Here is a 12,611-nt window from a genome sequence, read left to right as displayed (position 1 = left end):
ATTTCTTGAAATTATTTTAAATTGCACTTAATACTTATAACTTGAAATCAGACCTTACATGAAGTATGTATTTGCTTTTCGACTGCCAAGCAGTTTGGAAAATATATCGAATTATATTTCAAATGGGCGTTTTAAGTACCCCAGGGTGAAGGTCATTTTGCAAATTTGTATCTTGCATTAGCCTATACGACATTTATCTACAATGGCCGTTGCAAGAAAGTAAACTTGTACCTAAATTAACTGCTGGTGCAGGACTCAAAAGGGGATATTATTTAATTGAGAGGATACACAGCGAACCATGGTTGTTCTGGAGCCTGTACAGGTGGGTTATTTTCATATGATCCCTCACAGTAAAGTTTATAATTGAACTTGATCCGTCTTGTCAAATTTCCTGGAACATTCTCTCAGCTGATCTAAATCATAACATAAGTGTAGCAACTTTTCGAACTGCGGAGTCTACAGAGTAACGGTCATGAACCATATAAATTCATACGTATTCGAGTTTTGAATCGGTGGATCGGAATGCCCTCCATCGGTATAAAAATAATGAAATTCCGCAACTTCTATTGGCACCGTGATTAATAAGTGACGGACACTGACGTGACACAAACAGCCCAGTTAATTACAGCATGTGATAGGTAACCGAGCCGAGGAAAAGCAATATGCTCTCCTTGCAACGAATACTGTCTGAGATACGTTGTTTATACAGTATATATTAATGCTAACTTTGAGAAGTAGTTGTTAACTTGAAGAGATGGGTAGGTTTATATTTACTTAAAATAAAGCTAGTCAGTTATTGATGGCAGGCATTAATATAATTGATAATAAAATGAGAACTGAAGAGATGTGTGAAACTCATCTTTAAGACATGGATGTAAAGGGTTTTGATACTTTTTCTGGAGACCAATGTCAGATTTACTTAAATCCATTCATTTCAAAAACTGTATAGAAATCATTCATTTGGCCCTATATTACCCTAATTATAAGCCTCACAATTTTTCTGTTTGAAATCAAACAAAACTTGAATGTTTTTAAGATAGCACTATCAAAAGTAACGTGGCATTTTGGAGATTTTTTCAGGAAGTTGTTAGTATTATCTTTCCTTATTTTTTTTGGAATGCATCTAGTAAAAATGCAATTGAATGGATGTCATGTAAACTGAGTTGATATATTGTTGTTACTTTTCAGGCAGCTGTTTGGCATGCATTAAACCATTATGACTACCATGATGCTATATTTTTAGCAGAGAGATTATATGCAGAAGGTAAAGTGATTTACAGGTGGTAAATGAAAGCATCTTCAGTCAACACATGTTGACATGAGCTGAGTTTCATCAAAAGTGTCCACTGAAATGAATTTGTGTGCAATAAGAAAGTTTTAGTTCTGGATAAGCCACCATAACTTTGTGTTAATCTGAATGACTGATGCATTGTTTTACAATATTGACAAAATGATTTAAAGCTGTACTTGGAAAAAGTCTGTAAATTGACATTTTTTTCTTTATTGTGGTTTAGTAAACAGCGATGAAGCCCTCTTTCTCCTGGCTACATGTTACTATAGATGTGGTAAACCTATCAGGGCTTATACTTTATTAAAAAGCACTGGATGCCCCACTCCCCAGTGTAAATATCTTATGGCAAGATGCTGCCTGGATCTAAACAAGTAGGCTTGGACATTTTTTTATCTTTTATTCATAACATTTTCTTTTAATTGACTATATGTAAGTGTAATGTATTTTATGTGATGTTTATTTACTTGTTTTGTTTTTAATGGCTTGACAGATGGTTGAATTCATATCATTTCAACAGCTTTAATCTAGACCACTTAAATTCACGTAGTAGTAATGATTTTTGTTCAGTGTTTTAAATATAAATGTTTTATATATAAATCAATCTTGCAGGACAGTATGATATACGAAGGGTTTTATTTGATTACTTACTAGTACATATTTTACAGGTTGTCTGAGGCAGAGATGACTTTGGGGGGTAGTATTCTGATGAAAAGTAAAACTCCTGATGAATATATTGCTGAATTTGGAGATGCTGCTAGCTATGCGTTAGCCCTGCTTGCTCAGATTTACAGGTAGGATTTCGTAACTTGACAAAACAGTTGTTTTGGTACCACAGGCAACCTTAACAGAAGTAACATTAAAAAAAGGATTGCCAAAACTGTTGTGCAACTTTTGCAGGTATAAAATTCACATATGGGCCAATTTATATATTCTTTGACATCAAAGTGTTATGAAATGAATGTTACGTATTATTTGTTTCTTTTTGTTATAGCAAAACAGATCGCCAAGGCAAGGCAGCTGATTATTATCAAAAGAGTTTAAAGTTAAATCCTTTCATGTGGTCATCTTTTGAAAAACTGTGTCATTTAGGTGAGTGGAAAATTAAAAAATAGTTGTTGCATAGTTATACTCTTTATTTATTTAGATCACTAAGTGAATTTTTATGTTTAAAGTAAATATGCTAGTTCTGTAGAGCACTTATTTAACTTCTTCTGGAAAATATACAGCTAAATATTTTTGGCGGAAAACGTCTTCTTGTTCTACCTCTAAAATAAACTAGTTTAAACAAAAAGATGCAAATGAGATGGTCAATTAAAATTTTATGCCAATTCAGGAGAAAAACCAGATGCATCCAGGGTTTTCAAAGTTTCCAGTAGCAACACAGTAGTGGCTCACAACATTTATAACTACTCCCACCCTGTAGTGGTCATATCCACACCACAGCAACAACAACAGGGTCAGCACTGTCCACATCCTCAGGAACAACAAACTCCAGCTCCAGTACCACGTGTATGTACATCAGTAGAGTTATCATAAGAATTTTAGTCAATGATAGCTTGTTTTTTTAAGAAGGATGTTAATTCAGTCGTTAAAAGGATTGATAGACATACAGATATACAGTGTAATAAGTATAATATATATATATCTATATGACTTTCTTTCATAATTTTTTTCGAATCTGTTTTTTTTTTCTTGGCACTTTTCTAATCTTGAATCGCCCCCAGACCCCTGGTCGTAAGGCACCAAGCCCTTTCTTACTATTTTTTTTTTTACACTACAAAGTCATGTCTGAAAGAGTATATAAATTGAAGTTTTGATATAAGTATTTTAATGTTGATACAGGACACGGCATTTCAGCTGCTGAATGATGTTCCTGAAAATGTCGGTGGTTTGGATGAAAATTTCTCCACCCCAGATCCCCCAGGGTTGGGAGGCCTGGTGTCTGCCCCTGCTGCTCCCATTACTGCCAAGGGCATGAGAACGCGGCCCAGGGCAGGGAGAAGTATCCTAGGGGCGGCTGCTTCAATAAGCCCACTTACACCTAGGTAGGCCATTGATATATCAGCTTTATTATTCATTTTATTAATGTGATTGCTATAAATTACAAAACGTGAAGACTAGAAAATACATAATGTAACCTTGTATTGTAATTATTTCATTTTGAAGCTCTAAAAAAACCAAACACAGACTAGTAAATAGAATGGAATAGGAGCATTTCTTAGCCAACCTCAGCAAGATTTGATCAAAACATTTGTCATACAACAAATTTCCATCTTTCCTCTTCAACCAGTTCACAGTAGTCAACACTGAAAAAAAGTAGGACCAATTATAATTGATTCTTAATTATTATAGTTGAAATTATAATTTTCAGTTTTGGAGTACTACCGTTGGATACTCCCAGTCCTGCCGGGCTCTCCATCAGTACCTCCCCCTTCATCACACCACTACCACAGCCCAACTTGGATTCTCAGGGATTTGATTTGAGAGCACCTGCCAAAAAAGTGAGACTCGATAGTTATTAGTCTAGATAATAGTAGAGATGAACAACATATTGATGTAGCAGAATTCAACAACGTGTGGTTTGTTAACTTAGTATCAAAATAATTTTTGAAAAATGGGATTGGAAGAAAATTGGCAAATGTTTTTTTCTTGGACTAGTAACTGTTGTTTGTTTGCAGGTGAAATTCGAAAAGTTGAAAGAAAAAAGGGGTTATTATTGGAAAAAATTGATACATATTTATCATGACGATTATGTTTTCTAACAAAATATGAAGGATTTATTCTGAGTATTTCATTTTTTGTCACAGACTGGAGCACTTAGGAGTCAAGCAGAACCTAATCGTCCACCAGTGTTTAGTCAGTCGGTAACATGCAATACCAATGCCCAGACACCCAGTCCACAGTCAGGGTAACCTTTTACTTTACTGCAGTTTGTGGTATCAGTGCCAAGTTAAAGTGTAAATTACTGAAACATTATCATATTTTATTATTGTTTAGAATAATCTTTATCCAGTTTCTTTCCCTCTAGTGCATTTGGTTTTTGCTTTCATTAAATTACAGTTGAATTGCTTTAACGTCATCAAATGTTTCAGATAGTTAGATGCTTATTTCCATTTCTCTCCTATCAAAGTAGATTATATTCTATCATTATTTGTGAAAACTTCATATTTCAGACCTCAAAATACCTCTCAAAATGTGCCACATCTAAGAAGAAGCTCAAGGTTGTTTACTAATTCTAATTCAAATTCTGTGAAGGTGAGTGCTCTTGTTCAAATTATCTTTTTAAAAATAGCATTGTCTAAATTTAGTACTACTTAACAATTTTCACTGATGAAAGATTCCTTTTACTTAGAGACCAGAAAATGCAGTGAATATTATTATTATTACATTTTGATATATGACATTTATCATATTTGTATTTCATCTAAGGAAAATAATAAAAGTCAAGGCAGAGGAAAATTCACTAGTCCAAAAGGCCCAGCTAGAAGATCAAAAACAAGAACTACAAAAACTCAAGAAATGAACGAGATTAACAAATCAGAAAATAAGCAGGACTGTGAAATCCAAAAATCTGCTACACTCACTTTACAGTCTCAGCAGAAACAATCTACAGGTAAATCTAGAAAATAAATCAGTAAATTATGCAATGTTATTAAAATGATGTTCCATTGGATTGATATATTTAATAAGTTCAAAATTACTCATTATCAAGAAGAAATATGATGTTTATTATGATTAAAATTTTGCATTTAGAATTAAACCTTGATGATTTATTTGTAACTCTTTGCATTGGGCAGAAAAACTTTTTTCAAAACACGACTATAAAAGTACCTGATGCTTCTCTTTTATTAGATGGTCTGATGTCGCTGCTCCAAGAGTTAGGTAAAGCATATCTAGCGTTAGCACAATATGACTGCCAGAGGGCACTGGAGTTGTTTGGCTCTCTCCCTGCACATCAGCATCAGACTGGGTGGGTCATGGCGCAGATAGGCAGGGCGCATTTTGAGATGGCGGAATATCAAAAGGTATGACAGTATGCAGTACAATTATGTAACAATATTTTATTCAAATATCTAGACCTTCTGTCCAAATCAATATTTTGGACTAAACCAATGACTTACCTGGGAAAAAATTTTAAATAATGAAGAAATAAAATTATAATAAAAGACTAATAATAATAGTGAAAGTAGATAAATAAATAATTAGAAAAGTATGAAATATAAGATATTTGACCTTTTTCAATCAAGTCAGTATGTTTAGCGTTGGACCAAAATGTAAAAAAAAAAACAACAAAAAACCGTGCATAAGACTTTTCTGTGACATACAGTCAAATAAGGCATAACATACATTGATTTTTAACTTAAAGTGATTCTCTTAGATGTTAAATTGAAATGATTACTCAGTTTGAAACCATTTTTAAAATGATTTTGATTTTTTTAATCAGGCAGAGAAGATGTTTGAAACCATGAGAAGAGTAGCCCCACATTACTTCCACGGACTAGAAATTTACAGCACCACCTTGTGGCACCTCCAGAAAGATGTCCAGCTGTCCAAGCTAGCTCAGGAACTTACAGAATTAGATAAAGAAGCACCACAGGTAACTTAAGTAAAGTGCCTGGGCTAAATGAAGGTTCAGTCAAGGCATGTGGTTTCATTATTTTAGCGAAATAAGAGTTTCTAAACCAATTAATGACATATTTGTTGAAGATAGTGAAATTTCTCTTAGGTAAATTATGATATGTGTAGCTTAAACTGAAACTCGGTTGTTGTTAAATGTGTGAAAAGTTTATCTTTTAGTTACACCATTTCATTTAAGGATTTGTTTCATCGCTATTTGAAAACACCCTTTGAAAATAAGATTGAGCAATTTTCTAGGCTGATAATCTCAATGTTTACAAAAACTTATAACTATTTCCATTAACAAGTCAAGCAGATCTTTAGGTGGTAGACTTAATCTTTTCACATTTAACAAAACAAGGCCATTTTCCACATGGAGTCTCTAAGGTCTTTATGCTGATGCATTTAGTAGTATAATATGAAATGAGGGTATAAACTATTTGATGATTGCTTTTTTTCCAGTCGTGGTGTGCCGCAGGCAACTGTTTTAGTCTTCAGCGGGAACATGACACTGCAATCAAATTTTTCCAGAGAGCTGTGCAGGTGAGTGACATTTTGATATAACACATAACCCATACAAATACGAAAAGCCATTTCCTGAGAGAGAAATTTATATGTCGGGCTGGTGTTTACTTAAAGTTACAGCAATTTTCTCGATGTTTTATTTACCACAAAGGAGCAGTGCACATATAAATTGAAAGATGTGCTTCTTGAAAACAACATTGGCAGTCACACCTGTCCAGATTTGTAAAGAATTATTTTTATTTATTTTTTTATCAAATGTGACTTATGTGAGTGATCCTTGGCTATTTGGGCTGTGAATTCCTTGTTGCAGGTGGAACCCAGCTTTGCTTATGCCTACACTCTGCTGGGCCATGAGTACGTGTTGACTGAGGAGTTTGACAAGGCCATGTCATGCTTCAGGAATGCCATTAGAGTAGATCCAAGACATTATAATTCTTGGTAAGAAAACTTGATAAATGAGGTCTCAAATGCTCTGAAGCCTTGTACTTTGAAAACAGTTTTTACCCTTTGATTTTGTTGAAGTATTCATTATTAAGAGAATCATCTAAATTGAAAAATACCAACTCAGTGATATTGCTATCTAATGAATGTTGAAGCTTTATGAAAGTCAAGTATTTAAAAAGAAAACATTTTTTTAGGTATGGTGTTGGAATGATATTTTATAAGCAGGAGAAGTTTGGTTTGGCTGAAGTTCACTTCAAGAAAGCTTTAACCATCAACCCACAAAGTTCAGTTCTTTTATGTCATATTGGAGTGGTGAGTAAGAAAAAAAGAAAATAGTTCTTATCTTTATCGAAGAAGGGCCATTTTCTTTAATTTCAAATTTTATGTTTTGGAATTAGCGAAAAAATAATTGGTTTATGCTGCTTATGCATATTTTTGTTTGAATTCTGAATGAATGAAATAAGGTAAATAAGTGGTTAATACTAAAAGATTCTTAAAGAAATTATTTATAGGTTCACTTCATTGCTCCCTTGCAACATAGAAATGATTTTTCTTTTAACTTTTCATAATAACTAAATTCTAGGTTCAACACCATCTTCAAAAATCAGACAATGCATTAGTTACACTGAATAAAGCCATAGCATCAGATCCAAAGAACCCTCTGTGCAAGTTCCACAAAGCATCCATCCTGTTTGCTAATGATAAACACAGGGTAAGTATGTTCTTGGAATTGATGTGTTTTGGATGAAATTCATTTGTTTGGCAAGTACTTGGTATGGTTTGTCCGTAGATGGCCTTTTGTTCACGTATCCCACAATGCCTCGCTCGCACATGCTCAGTTGGCTTCTCCACAACTTCCTGTTCCTGTGTTGTTATCTATCCACATGGCTAGTAAAAGAATAGGCTTGGCAGTTGGAGTGGGAATTCTCAGCTTGATATTGTATCACATACTGCACACTGACACCAGAGAGAAGCCACACTATGACCTCGTTGTGGTTATTTTGTCAGCAAGAGAGAATTTTTTACAAAGACAAACAATCAGGGAAGCTTGGCTTCAGACCACAAAACACCTTGAAGATGAAGTCCTTGTCAGATTTTCTGTTGGGCAGAAAGACTGTAATGTTCATCCTGATGATCGCATGGATCAGTTCTCTTGTCGAGATATGAATTTAACTGAGGAAATAGCTACAGATGAGGAGAAATATGCCCTGTCATATAATGTTAATGAACAGCACAATCCCAGAGAATCTTTATCTGCACATGAAATTTCATTCCATGTTCATGTACCCGTTGCCTTGAACAAACTTGGTATTTTAGAGGATTCTTTCAACAAGAAAGAGGAAATCTCAGTGGCTTTGCTGAGTGCTGACACTGAAGAAGTAGTAGTCAACACTACATTCCAATATGAAGAGATTCACTCTTATAGTACAGTAGACGGTTATGTGTACAGAAATGTTGAGCCTTTTCTATTACCAAAAGATTTTGAAGGTATTATAAGAATACAAGAAGAAGAGGGCATTAAAGACAATATCTTCTTCCCAGGCACGAGTCGTGTTCCTAAAGCTCAGAATGTAATCAGTGTTACAATATTTGATCTGTATGGAAGACCAGCAGTGTCTCTGGTCTCCATGGGTTATCAGGTCTATACCCCAGAGAATGTGAAGGAACATGTAGCCCAGAGAGATCAGAGGTGTGCCACATGGAAGGCACACCTTGGTTCTGTAGAGGCACAATTGATTCAGGAAGCAGAGAAGCACCACGACCTTGTGTTTGTGGATGTATTAGATACCTATCGTAACCTTCCAAACAAGCTACTACACACCTGGGCATGGATGACTGACAATGTGCAGTTTAGATTTGCCATGAAAACTGATGATGACTGTTATGTAGATATTGAAAGTGTGTACAGACAGCTTAATCAGGCGGAGTTTAGGGGACAGGAGAAACTGTGGTGGGGTAACTTTAGAGAAGACTGGATAGTAGAGAGGGCTGGGAAGTGGGCAGAGCTCGATTACACTGCCCCTGTTTACCCTAGCTTTGCCTGTGGTTCAGGCAGTGTCGTGTCAGCAGATCTTGTTTATTGGTTGTATAGCAACAGTCACATGTTGAAAACATACCAGGGAGAGGATGTTTCCATGGGGATATGGTTGGCTGCCCTGGGGGTGGGATATATGGAGGATGACAGGTGGAAATGTACCAAAGATTGCACTACTGGCATGTTGAGCTTGCCTGAGCTGAATGTGTTAGAAATGAAAAAAGTTTGGGAAAATAAAGAGAAATGTGGGAACCCATGTCGATGTGAAGACTGATTTAACCATCTGGAAAGAAATTTTATTGATTTTTGTGGTAGGTTGGAAGTGTTTTAAGTAGGATATTTTTTAGAAAGGGTTATATTGAAGATTATATATATATTTCATGCATGTGATACTGTTTCATTTACTCCCCTGCTTCATTAAAATCATTGTTTGGTGAAGATGGGCAATATGAAGTTTGAAACCCCTGAAACGTTTAAAATTGAGATGATTTGTTGGTTGATTTGGCTTGTTAGCTTTGGTAATGACTGATATGTTACCTGAATATGTTTGATATTAATAAAATTTTAATTGAGCTTTTTTCTTTTCCAGGCCAAGGATAAGCAGTTATGTTTTATAGGAATAAAATATTTTTGTCTCAATTTCAGGAAGCATTAGCTGAATTAGAAGAGCTTAAACAGATTGTACCTCGAGAATCTTTAGTGTACTTTCTTATAGGAAAAGTAAGTAGTTGGGGTGATTTTTTAAAAATATTAATAAAAAAGCATAACATTTGCATTACTGTTTGCATCAGACTGAGATATCTTGAAGCTTGGATGGTACATTTTACAAAAAATTATCTCTAGTGGTGACAACCTGTATATTTAAACTGGTAAGAATTTTGTATTTGTTTAAATGATGGCAGTGTTAGTTGTGGAAATATACTTGGTTTGTGGACTAAGGACACCAATCAACTCAAATAGTTGTTTAGAAATGTTGCAATGTATAAGTATGGAACAAAAAAGACTTGACATATAACTTTGCTCATTGTATGAAGGTTTCTTTTAACCAAATGCCCAGTTATAGCTTACAGTTAGCATTTTCAAAGATGAATTTTGCAAAAAATATATGTATATTTATTAAATTAAAAGTCAAATTAAAATTTGTTTTTGCCAAATGTTACAGTGGGTCTAGCATAACATAGTTGGCATGTCTTTTATTTGTGTATATACTTTATCATTTCCTAGGTTCACAAAAAGTTGGGCAATACCCACCTGGCCCTAATGAATTTTTCCTGGGCAATGGACCTGGACCCCAAGGGTGCTAACAACCAGATTAAAGAAGCCATAGACAAGAGATATGTGACGGAGGAGGAACTGGCAGATACCAGTGAGGCAGGTACGTATCTTTAGGATATCTAAAGGTAAAAAATAGAGATTAGAACCTTGTTCTGAAAAGGATGCTGTTTGTTTGAGTTAGACTTGATTTATTCTCACTTTCCAACTCCTACCTCCTTTGCCAGGATGTTTGAATTATTTTTTAAGGAACAGGGCAGGGATCAAAAGGATGCTGATGAACCTTGGTGTCTGTCAGTTATTCTTAGTTTTCTTGCTCCACCTATAACAACATAAATCTTTTCATTCAGTTGGAATATTAAAACTTGATATAATTGATGAACAAGATCAACCTTCTTAAATGTATGCCTGATTTTAAAATATCCGTTAGATCCCTAAGTAGTCACCGTTTCTGTACCTGTGGATATGAAGTACTATGTTTGATTGTTTTCAGTTGATGTTGGTCACCCAGCAGTGGCCTCTGGTGTCCAGGACAGCTCAATGGACACTGATGATGTCCAGCTCCAGGCTGTGGAGAGCGATGAAAGTCTGTGATAACAGCCACATCCTAGATGAATTGATGATTTGGGTAAAAAAAAACAAAAAAACAGCTGAAGTATCTCCTCCTAGCTGGTGTGTGATGTCAAACGATAGAGATGTGTAACAATGGAGAAATTGTGAATCTTATTCAGTGATTGATTGAAGAATTTTTCTGAACTTCCCCTATGTCCATGGGTGCTGGTATCAAAGTGGAAATAAATATTGAGTAGAAAATTTGTGTTGAGATGGCACTGTCATGTGGTCAAATCTGAACTGTGAGGGTATAAGATGACCAAAATGTTCAGTGCACTCAGAATTAAAGATTGAAGGTGATGCTAAACTTGATTTAAACAGAGTGAAATGCCAATTTCTGACAGAACTTACATTTATTTAACTAATATTCTCAATCAAAAACCCAAATTTTTTTTTCTTTTTTAGATTTTAATTGCGAGTTGAATATTGCATCTTAAAGAAAACATCATGACCATACTTGCAATAACTGCAGTAGCTGCACATTGAAATGCAAACTTCTTTGTGGGGATGTTTTTCTTAGTCTTGTTATGGAGACAAATTTTCTATAAGAACACAGTGGTGGTAATTAAGCATATTCTCATGCCATACAGTGCTTATTTATTTTTTGCTGAATTGATGTTAACAAAGATGGTCTGTCACGTTTCCCTTAAGCCCAAGAAAGTAGCCTCTAGATACTTGGTGAAATCTCTTAGTTTTAGTTTACAAAGTTGAACTTGTGAGTATTTGTGTATGTAAAAAAAATGAGTTGAGTAAGAGTAGCATTTGAAAGATTTCAGGTTCCTTGTAGGAAGCCCTACTCTGTAGTATTTATATAGTTTGTCGTTGAACTGGCTGAAGTTTTCAGTCTGAAATGTAGTTCTGGTGAGCCTTAGATTAATTAATAGGAAGGGGTTATGTGCTTTAATTTAGAAAATTATTTGGGTTAAAGGGAATGTTTCTTGCTGTTGAGTCAGTGATTTAGGTACCTCAAGCTATAATGTCCAATTTCACTAAGTGTATGAATGCATAATTATAGCAGTTTGTCAGAAATTGCTCTATTTAAATCTGATCAGAAATTATTTTCATTCTTGTAGAAATTAGATTTAGACCTTAGAGATCTTATTTCAGCTTTTTTCGCATCTTTTGATTTTTTAAAGTTAGGAACGCATGTGTTAACATCTATTCACTACTCTACAAATATTTCAAGTTTCACAGATAGAGATGATTTCAGAAGATCGTGTTCAATAGGCACCACATAGGAGTAATTATCAAAATGTAACAGGTTGTATCTGTTGCCAGTCTGACAGGATTGCTACTGTAAATTCAGTAATCCCAACTTCCACGAGTTTATCATTGTGTAGTAGTATGATAGATATATTTGGCAAGTTTTATCCATTATATTTTAATAAAATATCACTTAGCCTTTTGTTTAATAATACAGCAGTATAACTTGCTTTCTTTATCTATAATGTGTATATTATATTATATCATTGGAAGGCATGCAGTAACTGAATAAAAATATATAACTTGAAATGTTTTTCAATGTTTTACTATAAACATAATAACTAAATCCTTTAAATAGGGCAAGGTGTGTATATATATATATATATATATATATATATATATATTTTTTTTTTTTTTTGTGTCTCCTGTAGCATTAATAGGATCATCGGTTGAGTATGAAGTATGTGAAGGTTAATGTTATCTTTATTTTACTGTACGTACCCCGTTGTTTAATATACCCAATTATGGACTTGATAGATCATGTCAGAGAATCCATAATTTGGTGCTGGAAAAAAATACATATATTGACCCAGGTATCAGGGTATGATACGT

The 12,611-nt window shown here is 34.5% G+C and overlaps 1 protein-coding gene across 2 annotated transcripts; it reads left to right on the top strand.

Annotated features, from left to right (window-relative positions):
- Positions 1-94: 94 nt before the first annotated feature.
- LOC106153901 (cell division cycle protein 27 homolog) lies at positions 95-12,308 on the top strand. Of its 2 annotated transcripts, none has more exons than XM_013528056.2 (20): positions 95-322; positions 1,189-1,264; positions 1,515-1,662; positions 1,957-2,082; positions 2,283-2,380; positions 2,625-2,800; positions 3,149-3,336; positions 3,663-3,792; positions 4,099-4,199; positions 4,465-4,546; positions 4,721-4,904; positions 5,144-5,316; positions 5,736-5,888; positions 6,371-6,451; positions 6,744-6,871; positions 7,072-7,189; positions 7,461-7,589; positions 9,558-9,632; positions 10,137-10,287; positions 10,678-12,308. In XM_013528056.2, exons 1-20 carry the CDS (start codon positions 299-301, stop codon positions 10,776-10,778), a joined length of 2,442 nt encoding a protein of 813 aa, XP_013383510.1. In that variant the 5' UTR covers positions 95-298; the 3' UTR covers positions 10,779-12,308. The 2 variants fall into 2 exon arrangements, with proteins under 2 accessions (XP_013383510.1, XP_013383502.1); XM_013528048.2 differs by having other exon boundaries at positions 3,134-3,336.
- The last annotated feature ends 303 nt before the right edge of the window (positions 12,309-12,611 follow it).

The sequence above is a fragment of the Lingula anatina genome, chromosome 2 (assembly GCF_051362555.1).
Source record: "Lingula anatina isolate TDL-2025a chromosome 2, LinAna3.0, whole genome shotgun sequence".
Taxonomy (NCBI): Eukaryota; Metazoa; Brachiopoda; class Lingulata; order Lingulida; family Lingulidae; genus Lingula; species Lingula anatina.
The sequence above is the reverse complement of the archived record's forward strand: the minus strand, read 5'-3'. Positions and strand labels throughout refer to the sequence as shown.